General features: G+C 56.6%; 1 protein-coding gene across 2 annotated transcripts; it reads right to left on the minus strand.

The window, feature by feature from the left end:
- Nucleotides 1–3446: 3446 nt before the first annotated feature.
- Nucleotides 3447–10724, minus strand: TMEM41B (transmembrane protein 41B). 2 transcript variants are annotated; one of them, XM_075326404.1, is made up of 7 exons: nucleotides 10534–10722; nucleotides 7356–7473; nucleotides 7143–7271; nucleotides 6840–6933; nucleotides 5978–6082; nucleotides 5334–5472; nucleotides 3447–3865 (listed from the first exon to the last, which is right to left on the minus strand). In XM_075326404.1, the coding sequence occupies exons 1-7, from the start codon at nucleotides 10712–10714 to the stop codon at nucleotides 3696–3698; spliced, it is 936 nt and encodes a 311-aa protein (XP_075182519.1). In that variant the 5' UTR covers nucleotides 10715–10722; the 3' UTR covers nucleotides 3447–3695. The 2 variants fall into 2 exon arrangements, with proteins under 2 accessions (XP_075182519.1, XP_075182520.1); XM_075326405.1 differs by lacking the exon at nucleotides 6840–6933 and having other exon boundaries at nucleotides 7175–7271; nucleotides 10534–10724.
- Between the last annotated feature and the right edge of the window lie 13494 nt (nucleotides 10725–24218).

Genomic DNA, 24218 nt, shown 5'->3' on the forward strand with positions numbered 1-24218 from the left:
TCCGGGCGGGTGAGATGGACGGGTGCGGCCGGCTCCTGCACTGACTCCGGGCGGTGAGATGGACGGGTGCGGCCGGCTCCTCAACTGACTCCGGGCGGTGAGTATGGACGGGTGCGGCCGGCTCCTCCACTGACTCCGGGCGGTGAGATGGATGGGTGCGGCCGGGCTCCTCCACTGACTCCGGGCGGCGAGATGGACGGGTGCGGCCGGCTCCTCCACTGACTCCGGGCGGCGAGATGGAACGGGTGCGGCCGGCTCCTCCACTGACTCCGGGCGGCGAGATGGACGGGTGCGGTCGGCTCCTCCACTGACTCCGGGCGGCGAGATGGACGGGTGCGGCCGGCTCCTCCACTGACTCCGAGTGGTGAGATGGACAGGTGCGGCCGGCTCCTCCACTGACACCGGGCGGTGAGATGGACGGGTGCGGCCGGGCTCCTCCTCCACTGACTCCGGGCGGCGAGATGGACGGGTTGCGGCTGGCTCCTCCACTGACTCCGGGCGGTGAGATGGACGGTTGCGGGCCGGCTCCTCCACTGACTCCGGGCGGCGAGATGGATGGGTGCGGCCGGCTCCTCCACTGACTCCGGGCGGTGAGATGGACAGGTGCGGCCGGCTCCTCCACTGACTCCGGGCGGTGAGATGGACGGTTGCGGCCGGCTCCTCCACTGACTCCGGGCGGTGAGATGGACGGGTGCGGCCGCCGCGCACAAGGAACACGTGTGCACGAAAAAGTGCAAAGTGAAGACGTTTATAGGATTTATCAGTCACAGAAACAGAGAATCAAAAGAAAACAAGAGGATAAATGAGGAGGAGACGTGAGGAGAACACTGATGAGAACCATAAAATATGGAAGATCCGGGGTCCCGCAGCCGCTCACACACACGGGGAGGAGGAGGATCCGGGGTCCCGCAGCCGCTCACACACACGGGGAGGAGGAGGAGGATCCGGGGTCCCGCAGCCGCTCACACATACGGGGAGGAGGAGGATCCGGGGTCCCCAAGCCGCTCACACACACGGGGAGGAGGAGGATCCGGGGTCCCGCAGCCGCTCACACACACGGGGAGGAGGAGGATCCGGGGTCCCGCAGCCGCTCACACACACGGGGAGGAGGAGGATCCGGGGTCCCGCAGCCGCTCACACACACGGGGAGGAGGATTTGGGGTCCCGCAGCCGCTCACACACACGAGGAGGAGGATCCGGGGTCCCACAGCCGCTCACACACACGGGGAGGAGGAGGATCCGGCGTCCCGCAGCCGCTCACACACACGGGGAGAAGGAGGAGAAGGACCTTGACTGCAGACCTCACCGATCCGATCGCAAAACGACTCTAGAGGGCGCCACTCGCAAAGCATCAATATGGGGCAGAGACGGCGGGAGGTGACAGATGGGGGGGGCAAGGACACCCTATAGACTCTTGTTGCCGTTAGGACACTTCAGATTTTGGCACCTGCCCCCCCTCCAGGTCACCGTGCCACTGTACATGTGCCCATTGCAGGAACATAAGCGTCTGCTCCATTACAGCACAAAGAGGCTGCAGAGCTGACAATCAGTCTCCGCTGCGCCTGCCCCGTCCCAGGCTGATGGCCGACACCAACACTACAGCCATCAATATATACAGGACGTGAGCCTGCGGTGCGGAGAAGGATGGGGGGGGGGGGGGACAGCTGCAGCGCAAGATCCAGGACCCTCCAGGTGTGGAGAACGAGAAGGATAGGGGGGATGGCTATGGCGCAGGACCCTCCAGATGCGGAGAAGGATGGGGGGGGATGGCTATGGCGCAGGATGCAGGACCCTCCAGGTGCGGAGAAGGATGAGGGGGTGACTGGCGCAGGATGCAGGACCCTCCAGGTGCGGAGAAGGATGGAAGGGAAGGATGGCGCAGGATGCAGGACCCTCGAGGTGCGGAGAAGGATGAGGGGGGTGACTATGGCGCAGGATGCAGGACCCTCCAGGTGTGGAGAAGGATGGGGGGGGGTGATGGCGCAGGATGCAGGACCCTCCAGGTGCGGAGAAGGATGAGGGGGTGACTATGGCGCAGGATGCAGGACCCTCCAGGTGTGGAGAAGGAGAAGGATGAGGGGGTGACTATGGCGCAAGATGCAGGACCCTCCAGGTGTGGAGAAGGATGGGGGGGGGATGGCTATGGCGCAGGAGGCAGGACCCTCCAGGTGCGGAGAAGGATGGGGGGGACGGCTATGGCGCAGGATGCAGGACCCTCCAGGTGGAGAAGGATGGGGGGGGGGATGGCTATGGCGCAGGATGCAGGACCCTCCAGGTGCGGAGAAGGATGGGGGGACGGCTATGGCGCAGGATGCAGGACCCTCCAGGTGCGGAGAAGGATGGGGGGGGGATGGCTATGGCGCAGGATGCAGGACCCTCCAGGTGCGGAGAAGGATGGGGGGGACGGCTATGGTGCAGGATGCAGGACCCTCCAGGTGTGGAGAAGGATGGGGGGGTGACTATGGCACAGGATGCAGGACCCTCCAGGTGCGGAGAAGGATGGGGGGGGACGGCTATGGTGCAGGATGCAGGACCCTCCAGGTGCGGAGAAGGATGGGGGGGGATGGCTATGGCGCAGGATGCAGGACTCTCCAGGTGCGGAGAAGGATGGGGGGGGGGGACGGCTATGGTGCAGGATGCAGGACCCTCCAGGTGCGGAGAAGGATGAGGGGGTGACTATGGTGCAGGATGCAGGACCCTCCAGGTGTGGAAAAGGATGGGGGGGGGGATGGCTATGGTGCAGGAGGCAGGACCCTCCAGGTGCGGAGAAGGATGAGGGGGTGACTATGGCGCAGGATGCAAGACCCTCCAGGTGTGGAGAAGGATGAGGGGGTGACTATGGCACAGAATGCAGGACCCTCCAGGTGTGGAGGATGGGGGGGGATGGCTATGGTGCAGGATGCAGGACCCTCCAGGTGCGGAGAAGGATGAGGGGGTGACTATGGCGCAGGACCCTCCAGGTGCGGAGAAGGATGAGGGGGGTAACTATGGCGCAGGATGCAGGACCCCCCCAGGTGTGGAGAAGGATGGGGGGGATGGCTATGGCGCAGGATGCAGGACCCTCCAGGTGTGGAGAAGGATGAGGGGGTGACTATGACGCAGGATGCAGGACCCTCCAGGTGTGGAGAAGGATGGGGGGGTGATGGCGCAGGATGCAGGACCCTCCAGGTGCGGAGAAGGATGGGGGGGTGATGGCGCAGGATGCAGGACCCTCCAGGTGCGGAGAAGGATGGGGGGGGTGATGGCGCAGGATGCAGGACCCTCCAGGTGCGGAGAAGGATGGGGGGGGTGATGGCGCAGGATGCAGGACCCTCCAGGTGCGGAGAAGGATGGGGGGGTGATGGCGCAGGATGCAGGACCCTCCAGGTGCGGAGAAGGATGGGGGGGGTGATGGCGCAGGATGCAGGACCCTCCAGGTGACGGCCGAGGACGAATAAATAATCAAATATCAACAAAAACTGCATTAAAATAAAAAATAAATCATTGACATCGACTCCCTCCCCTCCCCCGGCTCCGGCAGGATCCCCACTTTACACCTCAGACATCGGGGGGCGCCGGAGAGAGGAATTTCCATAGTTCATTTACTAGAAAGTGCAGAAGTCTTTAAATCCATAAAATTAAATAATGTCCCCCCCCCCCCCCCGCGCCCCCCCCCGGGAGCGTCCTGAGAAGCAGCCGCAGAATCCGCTCATCAATCACTCAAATTTCTTCTTCAGTTTGTTTTGGAAAATGGCCGGTAAAATGGAGACGACGGCGAGAACCATGAGGACGATGACAGAGTTCCAGGACACCGCCTCCCCCGCCGTGGTCAGCTGGTACAGCGTCGTGCCCGCCTTAATAGCCACAAATGATGGCGGCGCCACTCCTGCAACATAAAGAGGAAGCACAATATTACAGGACGTCAGATACAGCGGATACAGCCAACCCAGAGTCACCGCCTGGATTATACTCCAGAGCTGCACTCACTATTCTGCTGGTGCAGTCACTGTGTACATACATTACATTACTGATCCTGAGTTACCTCCTGTATTATACTCCAGAGCTGCACTCACTATTCTGCTGATGCAGTCACTGTGTATATACATTACATTACTGATCCTGAGTTACCTCCTGTATTATATTCCAGAGCTGCACTCACTATTCTGCTGGTGCAGTCACCGTGTACATACATTACATTACTGATCCTGAGTTACCTCCTGTATTATACTCCAGAGCTGCACTCACTATTCTGCTGGTGCAGTCACTGTATACATACATTACATTACTGATCCTGAGTTACCTCCTGTATTATACTCCAGAGCTGCACTCACTATTCTGCTGTTGCAGTCACTGTGTACATACATTACATTACTGATCCTGAGTTACCTCCTGTATTATACTCCAGAGCTGCACTCACTATTCTGCTGGTGCAGTGACTGTGTACATACATTACTGATCCTGAGTTACCTCCTGTATTATACTGCAGAGCTGCACTCACTATTCTGCTGGTGCAGTCACTGTACATACATTACTGATCCTGAGTTACCTCCTGTATTATACTCCAGAGCTGCACTCACTATTCTGCTGGTGCAGTCACTGTATACATACATTACATTACTGATCCTGAGTTACCTCCTGTATTATATTCCAGAGCTGCACTCACTATTCTGCTGGTGCAGTCACTGTGTACATACATTACTGATCCTGAGTTACCTCCTGTATTATACTCCAGAGCTGCACTCACTATTCTGCTGTTGCAGTCACTGTGTACATACATTACATTACTGATCCTGAGTTACCTCCTGTATTATACTCCAGAGCTGCACTCACTATTCTGCTGGTGCAGTGACTGTGTACATACATTACATTACTGATCCTGAGTTACCTCCTGTATTATACTGCAGAGCTGCACTCACTATTCTGCTGGTGCAGTCACTGTACATACATTACTGATCCTGAGTTACCTCCTGTATTATACTCCAGAGCTGCACTCACTATTCTGCTGGTGCAGTCACTGTGTACATACATTACTGATCCTGAGTTACCTCCTGTATTATATTCCAGAGCTGCACTCACTATTCTGCTGGTGCAGTCACTGTATACATACATTACATTACTGATCCTGAGTTACCTCCTGTATTATATTCCAGAGCTGCACTCACTATTCTGCTGGTGCAGTCACTGTGTACATACATTACATTACTGATCCGGAGTTACCCCCTGTATTATACTCCAGAGCTGCACTCACTATTCTGCTGGTGCAGTCACTGTGCACACATGTATCCTGTATCGCGATGATCAGAGGGGACACAATCTTCCTCACCACTGGGGGGTGCTGTAGACGTAGTTCTCACCTAGAAACGTTCCCAGGAAGAACACTTTGAGGGGGACGTTGATGACGGGGGCGGTGATGTTGATGAACCAGTTTGGCAGGAACGGCGTTATCCGCAGGAAGATGATGTAATTGATGAGATGATCCCGGTGCCGCTCAACCTGGAGCCAGAAAGAGGAGAGACGATCACCACCGAGCCGGGGGAGGATTATAAGCAGGAGCAGCGCAGGCAGCGGGGGGAGGAGGGGCAGCGCAGGCAGCGGGAGGAGGGGCAGCGCAGGCAGCGGGAGGAGGGGCAGCGCAGGCAGCGGGGGGAGGGGCAGAGCAGGCAGCGGCGGGGGGAGGGGCAGCGCAGGCAGCGGGGGGAGGGGCAGCGCAGGCAGCGGCGGGGGGAGGGGCAGCGCAGGGAGGAGGGGCAGCGCAGGCAGCGGCGGGAGGAGGGGCAGCGCAGGCAGCGGCGGGAGGAGGGGCAGCGCAGGCAACGGCGGAAAAAGGGGCAGCGCAGGCAGCAGCGGGAGGAGGGGCAGCGCAGGCAGCGGCGGGAGGAGGGGCAGCGTAGGCCGCGGGGGGAGGGGCTGCATATCATTACTTCTGAATGGTCAGCAGATCTGCTTGCTGTCAGTGAATAGGGACAGACCAGCGCTGGGTTCTAATTCTGACGTTTACCTGCTGCGACCATTTCACCGCCTTCTCAGTCAGATACTTGTAAACCACCGGCCGCCCAACGAGGTACGACAGCAAATAGCAGAACGAGGCCCCCAGCCCGGAGCACTGGAAACAGGAGAGAAGAGGTTAAGTAAGTGCACCCCTTATCACATGCAACACGTGTCTGCTGCGCGGGGAGCAGTCACGTGTCCACGAATCCCCATCATCCTCAGCAAGGACACGAAGGAAGAGGCCGAGACAGCAAACAGAAGAGCAGAGATAAGACAAATAGTGAGTGCAGCTCTGGAGGTGACTGGAGGATAAGACACAATGTGACAGCAGAAAAAGGAGTGCAGCTCTGGAGGTGACTGGAGAATAAGACACAATGTGACAGCAGAATAAGGAGTGCAGCTCTGGAGGTGACTGGAGGATAAGACACAATATGACAGCAGAATAGTGAGTGCAGCTCTGGAGGTGACTGGAGGAGAAGACACAATATGACAGCAGAACAGTGAGTGCAGCTCTGGAGGTGACTGGAGGATAAGACAATATGACAGCAGAATAGTGAGTGCAGCTGTGGAGTTGATCGGTGTATAAGACAGGAGCAGTGACTATGAATTTGAGGGGGTGACCTGCAGCATTATTAATGGTGGTCCCACTGATGCAAACACACATGGGCTCTGCCCCTCCATTCAATGTTGATGGGACTAATGGTTCTGGTCCTATTGATATTAATAGGGGCAGAACCGCACGCGAGATATTTGCTTCAGTCCAAGAGAGGAGACAAGACCCCCGAGATCGGAGGACCCCCAATTATATATTCACCAGCTACAGGCAGGTTATTGATCTGTACAGATCCCCTCCCCCATAGAACAATACTCACCAAACACACAAGGAACAGGGCGAGGGGGAAGGGGTAGAGGAACCCGGAGAGGATGCTCAGGAATATGGAGCCGGGGATGGCGAAGGTCTGCAGACTGCACCGCCATTAAGGAGAAGTCATGTGATCACGCACCGCTGAGGCCGCTGCCTTATATGTGAGGAGCGCGCACTACAGTAAAGCACAACACTGCTGCAAAGCAGAGGAGAAGGCGACTATAGAACAGCAGCCACAGTAATGAAGCCAGAGGTGGTCAGCCGGGCGCGGGGGAGGGGCGCGGGGGAGGGCGCGGCTTGTGAAGGATACAAGATGTAGGTGGTGAAGTACGCCACCAGCACCTCCACGTAGAAGGTGTCCTTGTATTTGGAGAGCACCTTCCCCAGCGCTTTGGCGTCCTCCATGTCCCGGGGGATCCTGAGCTTCTCACTTTCTTCCCTGGAAATCAGAATGTACTTATTGTTTAGCATTAGAGGATGCGGCGGCCATCGTCCTCGCTCCCCCCGAGCCGCCGACACTCACTCGCTCAGCTGCGGGAAATGCCGATACACCAGGAACATGACGAAGGCGGCCGAGAGGAAGATGGAGACGAGGATGAGGAGCGACGTGCGGGCCGAGCCTCCTTCTGAGCGCGCCTTCCCTGCAACAGAGGAAACCGTCAGTCACCCCCCAACCTCCGCAGAAGCCCCCCACAACCCTCGCAGCAGCCCCCTACAACCCCCCCGCAGAAGCCCCCCACAACCCCCGCAGCAGCCCCCCACAACCCACACAGCAACCTTCCACAACCCACACAGCAGCCCCCCCACAACACCCCCCGCAGCAGCCCCCCACAACTCCCCCCGCAGCAGCCCCCCACAAGCCCCTGCAGCAGCCCCCCACAAGCCCCTGCAGCAGCCCCCCACAGCAGCCCCCCACAATCCCCCTGCAGCAGCCCCCCACAACCCGCACAGCAACCCTCCACAGCAGCCCCCCACAGTAGCCCCCACAACCCCTGGCTTCCCCACAACCCCTGCAGCAGCCCCTCAAAACCCCCACAGCAGCCCCCCGCAGCAGCCCTCCACAACCCCCCGCAGCAACCCCTCAAAACCCACGCAGAAGCCCTCCACAACCCCCCCGCAGCAACCCCTCAAAACCCCCGCAGAAGCCCTCCACAACCCCCCGCAGCAACCCCTCAAAACCCCCGCAGAAGCCCTCCACAACCCCCCGCAGCAACCCCTCAAAACCCCCGCAGAAGCCCTCCACAACCCCCCGCAGCAACCCCTCAAAACCCCCACAGAAGCCCTCCATCCACAACTCCAGCTCCCCACAACCCCAGCAACAGCCCCCCACAACCACAGGCTCCACCACAACCCTGGCAGCTGAGCCCCCACAACCTCTGCAAACCCTGGATTCCCAGCAGCGGAGCCCCCAGCAGCGGAGCCCCCTCAGGAGTCTTCTGTCACTGGTGCTGTAGTCACACATAGGATCTGGCTTTCATGTGATCCGCAGGGGGGGGGGGTCACCATAATGTGCTGGCGCTGATCAGCTGAAACCTCGATAGTTACAATGTATCACAGACAGTCGTCCACACTGGATACAATTGTAACAAACCCTCAGCTCTGGGTCAGGAAAGTATCAATTCACTGACAGGAAGCAAAGATCCTGAATACCGCGAAGACCTGAAGCACAAAGTGCAGCGCTGTCCCCGGAGGCAGAGGAGGAAGCGTCCGGAGACGTCGTCGCTGCAGAACGTGAAATGTTGTGAAACCCGGACACAATGAAACCGCGTCTTACACAAGAGGAGGGCCGGAGCTCAGAGCACTGCACTGGCTGATAACAGAGAGCAATAGACTGTATCCAGCAGGCAACTCTCTTATTTACGGCCCTATGACCAGATCTGACCCTTGAGCTGATTACGAGTCAGTGGTGATGGGGGGAGGGGAGTTGGTCGTGTCTGGTGACCTGTACACAAACGTACACATGTACATACAGTATATATATATATACTCCTAGGACAATCCGTACTAACACTTCTCCGCATCACACAGAGTCATTCCTGTATGAAGGTTTGGGGTCTGCTCCTGCCGGGCTCTGCGGGGGGGGGGGCGGGGGACGCTCCTGCCGGGCTCTGTGGGGGGGGGGCGCTCCTGCCGGGCTCTGTGGGGGGGGGGGGCGCTCCTGCCGGGCTCTGCGGGGTGTATCTGGGCTGCGTCTCCCGCACCCGGCGCCTCCTTCGATTCTCACATATAATTGGATCCCAGTTATTACCAGTTCAGCAGGAACAACGAGACAACAGCCGGACTGCGGTCCCATCACCTGCTGGGAGTTGTAGTGCGCACAGTGGGGGCGGTCTCTACTCTGCACCATGACAGGCTGCGGTCCCATCACCTGCTGGGAGTTGTAGTGCGCACAGTGGGGGCGGTCTCTACTCTGCACCATGACAGGCTGCGGTCCCATCACCTGCTGGGGGTTGTAGTGCGCACAGTGGGGGCGGTCTGTACTCCGCACCATGACAGGCTGCGGTCCCATCACCTGCTGGGAGTTGTAGTGCGCACAGTGGGGGCGGTCTGTACTCTGCACCATGACAGGCTGCGGTCCCATCACCTGCTGGGAGTTGTAGTGCGCACAGTGGGGGCGGTCTGTACTCTGCACCATGACAGGCTGCGGTCCCATCACCTGCTGGGAGTTGTAGTGCGCACAGTGGGGGCGGTCTGTACTCTGCACCATGACAGGCTGCGGTCCCATCACCTCCTGGGGGTTGTAGTGCGCACAGTGGGGGGCGGTCTGTACTCCGCACCATGACAGGCTGCGGTCCCATCACCTGCTGGGAGTTGTAGTGCGCACAGTGGGGGCGGTCTGTACTCTGCACCATGACAGGCTGCGGTCCCATCACCTGCTGGGGGTTGTAGTGCGCACAGTGGGGGCGGTCTCTACTCTGCACCATGACAGGCTGCGGTCCCATCATCTGCTGGGGGTTGTAGTGCGCACAGTGGGGGCGGTCTGTACTCCGCACCATGACAGGCTGCGGTCCCATCACCTCCTGGGGGTTGTAGTGCGCACAATGGGGGCGGTCTGTACTCCGCACCATGACAGGCTGCGGTCCCATCACCTGCTGGGGGTTGTAGTGCGCACAGTGGGGGCGGTCTGTACTCCGCACCATGACAGGCTGCGGTCCCATCACCTCCTGGGGGTTGTAGTGCGCACAGTGGGGGCGGTCTGTACTCCGCACCATGACAGGCTGCGGTCCCATCACCTCCTGGGGGTTGTAGTGCGCACAATGGGGGCGGTCTGTACTCCGCACCATGACAGGCTGCGGTCCCATCACCTCCTGGGGGTTGTAGTGCGCACAATGGGGGCGGTCTGTACTCCGCACCATGACAGGCTGTGGTCCCATCACCTCCTGGGGGTTGTAGTGCGCACAATGGGGGCGGTCTGTACTCCGCACCATGACAGGCTGCGGTCCCATCACCTCCTGGGGGTTGTAGTGCGCACAGTGAGGGCGGTCCACGACACGGAGCTGCCAGAGTCGTGTTAACCCCTCCAGACCCGGGGAGCAGGAGGATGAACACCCCGCAGACCCCGAGGCCCCATTATTACATCACACCTGTGACGTCACTGACGGCCAATCACGTCCATTCTCGTCATCAGTAGGGGATGTGATTATGAGACAGCTGTGACGTCACGGCCGGTGATTATACCCAGCAGGCTGCGCTCCCCTCACCTTGGATGAGTTTCTCGTCGTCTCGGCCGCTGTCTGCTCTCCGCTCCGCCGTGCTGGCGGCTCCCGTGCTCCGGGGTCTGGCCATGACGATACAGGAGGCGCCGGCAGCCGGCGAGGAGTCCACAGTCTGACAACAGCGACTTCCGCCTCCGCCAGAGCAGCCGGGCAGCGGAGAGCGCATGCGCGGCCATCACCATGGTGACAGGAAAGAACCCGGACGTCCGGAGGCGCTCTGCTCACCACGCCTCAACTCTATGGTGTTGAGGGCGCTGCGTGTGCTGGAGCCATTCTCTATAGTACAGGAGTCACCTTGTGCCGCGTGGAGCAGCGGGGCGGGGCCTGCGAGCTCAGCTCAGGGCAGGGGCGGGACCTGCGGCCTCAGCTCTGGGCAGGGGCGGGACCTGTGGCCTCAGCTCTGGGCAGGGGCGGGGCGGGACCTGTGGCCTCAGCTCTGGGCAGGGGCGGGACCTGTGGCCTCAGCTCTGGGCAGGGGCGGGACCTGTGGCCTCAGCTCTGGGCAGGGGCGGGACCTGTGGCCTCAGCTCTGGGCAGGGACGGGACCTGTGGCCTCAGCTCTGGGCAGGGGCGGGGCGGGACCTGTGGCCTCAGCTCTGGGAGGGGCGGGACCTGTGGCCTCAGCTCTGGGCAGGGGCGGGGCGGGACCTGTGGCCTCAGCTCTGGGAGGGGCGGGACCTGTGGCCTCAGCTCTGGGCAGGGGCGGGACCTGTGGCCTCAGCTCTGGGCAGGGGCGGGACCTGTGGCCTCAGCTCTGGGCAGGGGCGGGACCTGTGGCCTCAGCTCTGGGCAGGGGCGGGACCTGTGGCCTCAGCTCTGGGCAGGGGCGGGACCTGTGGCCTCAGCTCTGGGCAGAGGCGGGACCTGTGGCCTCAGCTCTGGGCAGGGGCGGGACCTGTGGCCTCAGCTCTGGGCAGAGGCGGGACCTGTGGCCTCAGCTCTGGGCAGGGACGGGACCTGTGGCCTCAGCTCTGGGCAGGGGCGGGACCTGTGGCCTCAGCTCTGGGCAGGGGCGGGACCTGTGGCCTCAGCTCTGGGCAGGGGCGGGACCTGTGGCCTCAGCTCTGGGCAGGGGCAGCACTTTAGGAAGATTTGATTTGTTTTTATTTGTTGTTTAACTTTTCGGACTAAATTACAAAAGATCTTTACGCACGCAGCGATGTGGAATCTGCTCAGTTTGAAAACAGTGGGAGGTGCAGTTTTTTATACTTTAGTATTTTCACAAGGAGTTCGCCCCCTGTATATAGTGACATAGGGGACCGGCCCCTGTATATAGTGACATAGGGGACCTGCCCCTGTATATAGTGACATAGGGGACCTGCCCCTGTATATAGTGACATAGGGGACCGGCCCCTGTATATAGTGACATAGGGGACCGGCCCCTGTATATAGTGACATAGAGGGACCGGCCCCTGTATATAGTGACATAGGGGACCGCCCCTGTATATAGTGACATAGGGGACCGGCCCCTGTATATAGTGACATAGAGGACCGGCCCCTGTATATAGTGACATAGGGGACCGACCCCTGTATATAGTGACATAGGGGACCTGCCCCTGTATATAGTGACATAGGGGACCGGCCCCTGTATATAGTGACATAGGGGACCGGCCCCTGTATATAGTGACATAGGGGGACCTGCCCCTGTATATAGTGACATAGGGGACCGGCCCCTGTATATAGTGACATAGGGGACCGGCCCCTGTATATAGTGACATAGGGGACCGGTACCTGTATATAGTGACATAGGGGACCGGCCCCTGTATATAGTGGCATAGGGGACCGGTACCTGTATATAGTGACATAGGGGACCGTCCCCTGTATATAGTGACATAGGGGACCGGCCCCTGTATATAGTGACATAGAGGACCGGCCCCTGTATATAGTGACATAGAGGACCGGCCCCTGTATATAGTGACACAGGGGACCGCCCCTGTATATAGTGACATAGGGGACCGGCCCCTGTATATAGTGACATAGAGGACCGGCCCCTGTATATAGTGACATAGAGGACCGGCCCCTGTATATAGTGACATAGGGGACCTGCCCCTGTATATAGTGACATAGGGGACCGGCCCCTGTATATAGTGACATAGGGGACCGGCCCCTGTATATAGTGACATAGGGGACCTGCCCCTGTATATAGTGACATAGGGGACCGGCCCCTGTATATAGTGACATAGGGGACCGGCCCCTGTATATAGTGACATAGGGGACCGGCCCCTGTATATAGTGACATAGGGGACCGGCCCCTGTATATAGTGACATAGGGGACCGGCCCCTGTATATAGTGACATAGGGGACCTGCCCCTGTATATAGTGACATAGGGGACCTGCCCCTGTATATAGTGACATAGGGGACCGGCCCCTGTATATAGTGACATAGGGGACCGGCCCCTGTATATAGTGACATAGAGGACCGGCCCCTGTATATAGTGACATAGGGGACCGCCCCTGTATATAGTGACATAGGGGACCGGCCCCTGTATATAGTGACATAGAGGACCGGCCCCTGTATATAGTGACATAGGGGACCGACCCCTGTATATAGTGACATAGGGGACCGGCCCCTGTATATAGTGACATAGAGGACCGGCCCCTGTATATAGTGACATAGGGGACCGGCCCCTGTATATAGTGACATAGGGGACCGGCCCTGTATATAGTGACATAGAGGACCGGCCCCTGTATATAGTGACATAGGGGACCGGTACCTGTATATAGTGACATAGGGGACCGGCCCCTGTATATAGTGACATAGAGGACCGGCCCCTGTATATAGTGACATAGGGGACCGCCCCTGTATATAGTGACATAGGGGACCGACCCCTGTATATAGTGACATAGGGGACCTGCCCCTGTATATAGTGACATAGGGGACCGGCCCCTGTATATAGTGACATAGGGGACCGGCCCCTGTATATAGTGACATAGGGGACCGGTACCTGTATATAGTGACATAGGGGACAGGCCCCTGTATATAGTGGCATAGGGGACCGGTACCTGTATATAGTGACATAGGGGACCGTCCCCTGTATATAGTGGCATAGGGGACCGGTACCTGTATATAGTGACATAGGGGACCGTCCCCTGTATATAGTGACATAGGGGACCGGCCCCTGTATATAGTGACATAGAGGACCGGCCCCTGTATATAGTGACATAGAGGACCGGCCCCTGTATATAGTGACACAGGGGACCGCCCCTGTATATAGTGACATAGGGGACCGGCCCCTGTATATAGTGACATAGAGGACCGGCCCCTGTATATAGTGACATAGAGGACCGGCCCCTGTATATAGTGACATAGGGGACCTGCCCCTGTATATAGTGACATAGGGGACCGGCCCCTGTATATAGTGACATAGGGGACCGGCCCCTGTATATAGTGACATAGGGGACCTGCCCCTGTATATAGTGACATAGGGGACCGGCCCCTGTATATAGTGACATAGGGGACCGGCCCCTGTATATAGTGACATAGGGGACCGGCCCCTGTATATAGTGACATAGGGGACCGGCCCCTGTATATAGTGACATAGGGGACCGGCCCCTGTATATAGTGACATAGGGGACCTGCCCCTGTATATAGTGACATAGGGGACCTGCCCCTGTATATAGTGACATAGGGGACCGGCCCCTGTATATAGTGACATAGGGGACCGGCCCCTGTATATAGTGACATAGAGGACCGGCCCCTGTATATAGTGACATAGGGGACCGCCCCTGTATATAGTGACATAGGGGACCGGCCCTGTATATAGTGACATAGAGGACCGGCCCCTGTATATAGTGACATAGGGGACCGGTACCTGTATATAGTGACATAGGGGACCGGCCCCTGTATATAGTGACATAGAGGACCGGCCCCTGTATATAGTGACATAGGGGACCGCCCCTGTATATAGTGACATAGGGGACCGGCCCCTGTATATAGTGACATAGGGGACCGGTACCTGTATATAGTGACATAGGGGACCGGCCCCTGTATATAGTGACATAGAGGACCGGCCCCTGTATATAGTGACATAGGGGACCGCCCCTGTATATAGTGACATAGGGGACCGGCCCTGTATATAGTGACATAGGGGACCGGCCCCTGTATATAGTGACATAGGGGACCTGCCCCTGTATATAGTGACATAGGGGACCGGCCCCTGTATATAGTGACATAGGGGACCGGCCCCTGTATATAGTGACATAGGGGACCGGCCCCTGTATATAGTGACATAGGGGACCAGCCCCTGTATATAGTGACATAGGGGACCGGCCCCTGTATATAGTGACATAGAGGAACGGCCCCTGTATATAGTGACATAGAGGACCGGCCCCTGTATATAGTGACATAGGGGACCGGCCCCTGTATATAGTGACATAGAGGACCGGCCCCTGTATATAGTGACATAGAGGACCGCCCCCTGTATATAGTGACATAGGGGACCGGCCCCTGTATATAGTGACATAGGGGACCGGCCCCTGTATATAGTGACATAGGGGACCGGCCCCTGTATATAGTGACATAGGGGACCGGCCCCTGTATATAGTGACATAGGGGACCGTCCCCTGTATATAGTGACATAGGGGACCGGCCCCTGTATATAGTGACATAGAGGACCGGCCCCTGTATATAGTGACATAGGGGACCGGCCACTGTATATAGTGACATAGGGGACCGGCCCCTGTATATAGTGACATAGGGGACCGGCCCCTGTATATAGTGACATAGGGGACCGGCCCCTGTATATAGTGACATAGGACCGGCCCCTGTATATAGTGACATAGGGGACCGGCCCCTGTATATAGTGACATAGAGGACCGGCCCCTGTATATAGTGACATAGGACCGGCCCCTGTATATAGTGACATAGGGGACCGGCCCCTGTATATAGTGACATAGAGGACCGGCCCCTGTATATAGTGACATAGAGGACCGGCCCCTGTATATAGTGACATAGAGGACCGGCCCCTGTATATAGTGACATAGGGGAGCAGCCCCTGTATATAGTGACATAGGGGACCGGTACCTGTATATAGTGACATAGGGGACCGGCCCCTGTATATAGTGGCATAGGGGACCGGTACCTGTATATAGTGACATAGGGGACCGGCCCCTGTATATAGTGGCATAGGGGACCGGTACCTGTATATAGTGACATAGGGGACCGGCCCCTGTATATAGTGACATAGGGGAGCAGCCCCTGTATATAGTGACATAGAGGACCGGCCCCTGTATATAGTGACATAGGGGACCAGCCCCTGTATATAGTGACATAGAGGAACGGCCCCTGTATATAGTGACATAGAGGACCGGCCCCTGTATATAGTGACATAGGGGAGCAGCCCCTGTATATAATGACATAGAGGACCGGCCCCTGTATATAGTGACATAGGGGACCGGTACCTGTATATAGTGACATAGGGGACCGGCCCCTGTATATAGTGACATAGGGGACCGGTACCTGTATATAGTGACATAGGGGACCGGCCCCTGTATATAGTGACATAGAGGAACGGCCCCTGTATATAGTGACATAGAGGACCGGCCCCTGTATATAGTGACATAGGGGACCGGCCCCTGTATATAGTGACATAGGGGACCGGCCCCTGTATATAGTGACATAGAGGACCGCCCCCTGTATATAGTGACATAGGGGACCGGCCCCTGTATATAGTGACATAGGGGACCGGCCCTGTATATAGTGACATAGGGGACCGTCCCCTGTATATAGTGACATAGGGGACCGGCCCCTGTATATAGTGACATAGGGGACCGGCCCCTGTATATAGTGACATAGAGGAACGGCCCCTGTATATAGTGACATAGGGGACCGGCCCCTGTATATAGTGACATAGGGGACCGGCCCCTGTATATAGTGACATAGAGGAACGGCCCCTGTATATAGTGACATAGGGGACCGGCCCCTGTATATAGTGACATAGGGGACCGGCCCCTGTATATAGTGACATAGAGGAACGGCCCCTGTATATAGTGACATAGGGGACCGGCCCCTGTATATAGTGACATAGAAGACCGGCCCCTGTATATAGTGACATAGGGGACCGGCCCCTGTATATAGTGACATAGAGGAACGGCCCCTGTATATAGTGACATAGGGGACCGACCCCTGTATATAGTGACATAGAAGACCGGCCCCTGTATATAGTGACATAGGGGACCGGGCCCTGTATATAGTGACATAGGGGACCGGCCCCTGTATATAGTGACATAGGGGACCGGCCCCCTGTATATAGTGACATAGGGGACCGGCCCCTGTATATAGTGACATAGAGGACCGGCCCCTGTATATAGGGACATAGGGGACCGGCCCCTGTATATAGTGACATAGAGGACCGGCCCCTGTATATAGTGACATAGGGGACCTGCCCCTGTATATAGTGACATAGAAGACCAGCCCCTGTATATAGTGACATAGGGGACCGGCCCCTGTATATAGTGACATAGGGGAGCAGCCCCTGTATATAGTGACATAGGGGACCGGCCCCTGTATATAGTGACATAGGGGACCGGTACCTGTATATAGTGACATAGAGGACCGGCCCCTGTATATAGTGACATAGAGGACCGGCCCCTGTATATAGTGACATAGGGGACCGGCCCCTGTATATAGTGACATAGGGGACCAGCCCCTGTATATAGTGACATAGGGGACCGGCCCCTGTATATAGTGACATAGGGGACCGGCCCCTGTATATAGTGACATAGAGGAACGGCCCCTGTATATAGTGACATAGGGGAGCAGCCCCTGTAAATATCCCACTGACGCGGTGGTAAAAACTAGTTTTCTTTGATGCCTGACCTTTGGATTAGCAACATGGCGGCGGCAAGTATCTTCAGCGGGTCCCCACCTGTAAAGGCAATCTATCAGCCCCCTGCAATCAGCATTCGGGGTACGGGGGGCATCCAAACGAAGCTGCCACCAGGAAGGCACAACTATAGCGCTGCAGCCAATCACTGAGCTCCGTGGCCGCTGCAGCTTGTAAACAGTTGGCAGGAGCAGCAGCAGGAGAGCTGACGATGGAGCACGGGGAGAGCCGACGATGGAGCACGGGGAGAGCCGACGATGGAGCACGGGGGGAGCCGACGATGGAGCACGGGGGGAGCCGACGATGGAGCACGGGGGGAGCCGACGATGGAGCACGGGGAGAGCTGACGATGGAGCACGGGGGGAGCTGACGATGGAGCACGGGGAGAGCCGACGATGGAGCACGGGGGGAGCTGATGATGGAGCACGGGGAGAGCCGACGATGGAGCACGGGGGGAGCTGATGATGGAGCACGGAGAGAGCTGACGATGGAGCACGGGGGGAGCCGACGATGGAGCACGGAGAGAGCTGACGATGGAGCACGGAGAGAGCTGACGATGGAGCACGGGGGGAGCCGACGATGGAGCACGGGGGGAGCTGATGATGGAGCACGGAGAGAGCTGACGATGGAGCACGGAGAGAGCTGACGATGGAGCACGGGGAGAGCCGACGATGGAGCACGGAGAGAGCCGACGATGGAGCACGGAGAGAGCTGACGATGGAGCACGGGGGGAGCCGACGATGGAGCACGGGGGGAGCCGACGATGGAGCACGGGGAGAGCCGACGATGGAGCACGGGGAGAGCCGACGATGGAGCACGGGGGGAGCTGACGATGGAGCACGGGGAGAGCCGACGATGGAGCACGGGGGGAGCCGACGATGGAGCACGGGGAGAGCCGACGATGGAGCACGGGGGGAGCCGACGATGGAGCACGGGGGGAGCCGACGATGGAGCACGGGGGGAGCCGACGATGGAGCACGGGGAGAGCTGACGATGGAGCACGGGGGGAGCTGACGATGGAGCACGGGGAGAGCCGACGATGGAGCACGGGGGGAGCTGATGATGGAGCACGGGGAGAGCCGACGATGGAGCACGGGGGGAGCTGATGATGGAGCACGGGGGGAGCCGACGATGGAGCACGGGGGGAGCCGACGATGGAGCACGGGGGGAGCCGACGATGGAGCACGGGGGGAGCCGACGATGGAGCACGGGGAGAGCTGACGATGGAGCACGGGGGGAGCTGACGATGGAGCACGGGGAGAGCCGACGATGGAGCACGGGGGGAGCTGATGATGGAGCACGGGGAGAGCCGACGATGGAGCACGGGGGGAGCTGATGATGGAGCACGGGGGGAGCCGACGATGGAGCACGGGGGGAGCTGACGATGGAGCACGGGGGGAGCCGACGATGGAGCACGGGGGGAGCCGACGATGGAGCACGGGGGGAGCCGACGATGGAGCACGGGGGGAGCTGATGATGGAGCACGGGGAGAGCCGACGATGGAGCACGGAGAGAGCTGACGATGGAGCACGGAGAGAGCTGACGATGGAGCACGGGGAGAGCCGACGATGGAGCGCGGGGGGAGCCGACGATGGAGCACGGGGGGAGCCGACGATGGAGCACGGGGGGAGCCGACGATGGAGCACGGGGAGAGCCGACGATGGAGCACGGGGGGAGCCGACGATGGAGCACGGGGGGAGCCGACGATGGAGCACGGGGAGAGCCGACGATGGAGCACGGGGAGAGCCGACGATGGAGCACGGGGGGAGCCGATGATGGAGCACGGGGAGGCGAGCGATGCTGGCTGTATTATTTTCACATGGGACAAGCCAATATGGTGAAGACGGAAACTCCTCTAGAGGAGCTGACACTTGTGATAGCCATGGACTGAACATCCTTGTGCTGTCAAGAGGGAGAGCGGTACAAGGCAGCCATCTCCCCCAGCGGCCAAAGCAGTGCTGCACGGTGTGGGGGGCAGGTGTTGGGGTGTCGGTGCCCCCCATGCACATTAGCTGGCGGTCGGACGATCGTTTAGTCGGCAGCGGTCTCCCTCCACACCCCAAGCGCTTGAGATCTCTGCGGTGCCGGCCGATCTCACTGGATCTGCAGATAATTGGGACCTGCTCAAAATCCTGGATGTCATTTTTTGTCTTCCCAGCCCCTCCCGGATGGTTTGTGTCTCGGGGTCTTTGGATCATCAATCTCACTCCTCTGTGATAATTATTTGCCCCTGAGTCCAATTAAAGGGAAACTCTTTCAGGACGTTCGCCTTATTCCAGAGCCGCAGGGTTCCGGGAAAACGGGAAAGAAAAAGCCTCACACATCACAAATCCTCCGACAAGGGGTGATTAGATAGTTCACAAAAACTTCAGCGTGAAGACATTTGTGCCCAATCCCCAGCACAGAGGGATCGGTGCAGATAAAAGCAGAATCAGGAAGGTCCTGCCAGACAAACTCATCAGCTGCTACACTACCAAATTACAGAGCATCTGAAGCTGCTGGGGGGTCTGGAGTCTGCGATCCTCAGGGTGCAGGACCCTCCAGAGGCTGCAGTTCTGCATAAACCTCCTGTTCAGTCGCCATTAACAGCGCTCAAGACCAAAATACGGCTGCAGTGTCCCCGACCTACATGGAGGCTAGTGGTAAAATGGTCTTTACTAATGGGCCCCGGGCAACCCTGGATGGTGCAGATGGATGGAGTAATGGATGCCTGGTGGGTGGCCGCCATGTCCCAACAAGGCTGCGACGTTAGCAAGGAGGTGCTGGAGTCAGGGGGAGACGCTGAAGCCCCTCTAGAGACCCTGAAGGTGAGAAAATGACCTCTGCCAAGTACAGTATATAGAGCTTCTGACCGACCGCTTTATACTCCACGGTACAAACATAAGAATCGCACCATCCATAGACAATGCCTCATCCCCTGCTGCAGAGACCCCCCGAGCCACCGGCTGCTGGGGGCAGAAAGGAGAGAAGGTCATGGTGCGACCACCACCCTCCCCCGACACTAATAATTATTATTACATCTACAGTGCCTACAAGTAGTATTCAACCCCCTGCAGATTTAGCAGGTTTACACATTCGGAATAACTTGGCATTGTGACATGTGGACTGTAGATCAGCCTGGATGTGTGAAATGCAGCAAAAAAGAATGATGTTTCTTTTTTATTTTTTTTTTTTAAATTGTGAAAAGTTTATTCAGAGGTCATTTATTATTCAACCCCTCAAACCACCAGAATTCTGTTTGGTTCCCCTAAAGTATTAAGAAGTATTTCAGGCACAAAGAACAATGAGCTTCACATGTTTGGATTAATTATCTCTTTTTCCAGCCTTTTCTGACTAATTAAGACCCTCCCCAAACTTGTGAACAGCACTCATACTTGGTCAACATGGGAAAGACAAAGGAGCATTCCAAGGCCATCAGAGACAAGATCATGGAGGGTCACAAGGCTGGCAAGGGGTACAAAACCCTTTCCAAGGAGTTGGGCCTACCTGTCTCCACTGTTGGGAGCATCATCCGGAAGTGGAAGGCTTATGGAACTACTGTTAGCCTTCCACAGCCTGGACAGCCTTTGAAAGTTTCCTCCTGTGCCGAGGCCAGGCTTGTCCGAAGAGTCAAGGCTAACCCAAGGACAACAAGGAAGGAGATCCGGGAAGATCTCATGGCAGTGGGGACATTGGTTTCAGTCAATACCATAAGTAACGTACTCCACCGCAATGGTCTCCGTTCCAGACGAGCCCGTAAGGTACCTTTACTTTCAAAGCGTCATGTCAAGGCTCGTCTACAGTTTGCTCATGATCACTTGGAGGACTCTGAGACAGACTGGTTCAAGGTTCTCTGGTCTGATGAGACCAAGATCGAGATCTTTGGTGCCAACCACACACGTGACGTTTGGAGACTGGATGGCACTGCATACGACCCCAAGAATACCATCCCTACAGTCAAGCATGGTGGTGGCAGCATCATGCTGTGGGGCTGTTTCTCAGCCAAGGGGCCTGGCCATCTGGTCCGCATCCATGGGAAGATGGATAGCACGGCCTACCTGGAGATTTTGGCCAAGAACCTACGCTCCTCCATCAAGGATCTTAAGATGGGTCGTCATTTCATCTTCCAACAAGACAACGACCCAAAGCACACAGCCAAGAAAACCAAGGCCTGGTTCAAGAGGGAAAAAATCAAGGTGTTGCAGTGGCCTAGTCAGTCTCCTGACCTTAACCCAATTGAAAACTTGTGGAAGGAGCTCAAGATTAAAGTCCACATGAGACACCCAAAGAACCTAGATAACTTGGAGAAGATCTGCATGGAGGAGTGGGCCAAGATAACTCCAGAGACCTGTGCCGGCCTGATCAGGTCTTATAAAAGACGATTATTAGCTGTAATTGCAAACAAGGGTTATTCCACAAAATATTAAACCTAGGGGTTGAATAATAATTCTTAACTTTTATGTGGAAAATTTATTAAAATTTAACTGAGCAACAAAACTTGTTGGTTTGTAAGATTTATGCTTCTGTTAATAAATCCTGCTCTTGTTTGAAGTTTGCAGCCTCTAACTTATTTGCATCTTATCAAACCTGCTAAATCTGCAGGGGGTTGAAGACTACTTGTAGGCACTGTACTACATATTGGGATAGGATCGTGGAGATGGGAGGACCCCCTAAAGGTGAAGGGGCTATGGAAAATGAGTGTTAAGTGTTGTCCCCCAGGAGTCGGCAGCCAATAGTCATTGGTCAGGTGTAATGATCAGGACCAAAGTGAGGGGCCATGTAAAAGAGGCACAGGAGGCACAATTCAGGGGGTGTAATCAGTTGGCTCGAGTGAGGCAATTTAAGCCTGGGGATTGGGAACTTGTGTAAGTGGCCACAGGGGAGAGCAGGATAGGGACCTCCCCAAAACCCTGGATGGATAGGGACCTGCTCAAAACCCTGAAAGGATAGGGATCCTCTCAAAACCCTGAAAGGATAGGGACCCCTTTGAAACTCTGAAAGGATAGGGACCCACTTAAAACCCTGAAATGATATGGACCCGCTCGAAAACCCTGAAAGGATAGGGAGCCACTTAAAACCCTGAAAGGATAGGGACCTGCTCGAAACCCTGAAAGGATAGGGGCCTGCTCAAAATCCTGGATGGATAGGGACCTGCTCGAAACCCTGAAAGGATAGGGGCCTGCTCAAAATCCTGGATGGATAGGGACCTGCTCGAAACCCTGAAAGGATAGGGGCCTGCTCGAAACCCTGGATGGATAGGGACCCACTTAAAACCCTGAAAGGATAGGGACCCGCTCAAAACCCTGAAAGGATAGGGATCCCCTCAAAACCCTGAAAGGATAGGGACCCACTTAAAACCCTGAAATGATAGGGACCCGCTCGAAACCCTGAAAGGATAGGGACCTGCTCGAAACTCTGAAAGGATAGGGACCCACTTAAAACCCTGAAAGGATATGGACCCGCTCCTCAAAACCCTGAAAGGATAGGGACGCGCTCCTCAAAACCCTGAAAGGATAGGGACCCGCTCCTCAAAACCCTGAAAGGATAGGGACCCGCTCCTCAAAACCCTGAAAGGATAGGGACCCGCTCCTCAAAACCCTGAAAGGTGTGTGGAGAAGGGAATATCCGAATGAGCGAGAATTCTCTTTTTACTCACATGCTCACCAAACTTGGTCCAGAATTGATTATCTACTAGCAAGTAGTGACTTATTGGACAGATGTAGAGAGGCCAAGATAGAGGACATAGTAATCTCTGACCATGCACCAATTGCTCTGGATATTGCCGAAAATTTCCCTAGAGGCACTGATTATATCTGGAGATTTCCAGGTTTTTTGCTTAGGGACCAGCATTTTGTGAAGGTGATGCAGGAATGTTGGGGAGACTACGAATCCCATAATAAAGCAGAGGGAATGAACCCACAGCTATACTGGGAGGCAGGGAAGGCGGTCATGAGAGGTCATCTAATGGGGCGAGTATCGGGTCTCAAGAAACAGGTGAAGGAAAAGTTTGACAATGCAAGCGACCGCCTGCGTGACACCTATAGTAGTTTTCTGAGGGACCCTTCTAACCAGCAGAGGGAGGATTGGAAGCAGGCAAAAAGGGAATTTGATCTGTGGTTGGAAAAGAGGGAGCTCATGAGAAAATCACAATGGGACATAGACTTGAGGCGATTTGGTGACAAGGCGGGCAAATTGCTTGCAAATCTTGCGAGAGGGAAGAGACACAGGAACAACATTCAAAAAATAAAGAAGGGTGGGTCGGTGGTCACTAAACCTGTAGAGATAGTCGCAGAATTACAAACATTTTATACAGAGCTGTATAGAGAAAAGAGCTCAGGGAGAGGGGGGGCACGAATATTCTGGAGAAAGTAAATATCCCGACTCTAACGACCGCTCAACTAGATGTTTTAAATGGGAATGTCACGGAGCAGGAGGTACAGGCGGTCATAAAATCTCTACCCACAGGCAAGTCACCGGGGCCAGAGGGAAACACAGGGGACTTCTATAAAGCAATGGCTCAACAGATAACACCCACTCTGACAAGATGGCTTATCAAATTGTTACAGGGGAATACACTTTTAGAAGGGTCCAATGTAGCTTACATTAATTTAATACCAAAGGAAGGGAAAGACCCCGAAGACCCAGCGTCCTTTAGACCAATATCCCTAATAAATCAAGACATCAGACATCAAGATAATCTCGAAACTTATGGCCAATCGTTTGGCGGAGGTGTTACCAACAATAATTACCCCAGCGCAGGTAGGATTTATTAAGGGCAGGAGTGCAGTCAAACATCAGGAGAACGCTACGGGCAATAGATGCTGTGGGCGAGGATGTGAATGGGGGTGGCAGACCGGCGCTTGTGAC

This window comes from Anomaloglossus baeobatrachus, chromosome 10 (genome assembly GCF_048569485.1).
Source record: "Anomaloglossus baeobatrachus isolate aAnoBae1 chromosome 10, aAnoBae1.hap1, whole genome shotgun sequence".
Taxonomy (NCBI): domain Eukaryota; kingdom Metazoa; phylum Chordata; class Amphibia; order Anura; family Aromobatidae; genus Anomaloglossus; species Anomaloglossus baeobatrachus.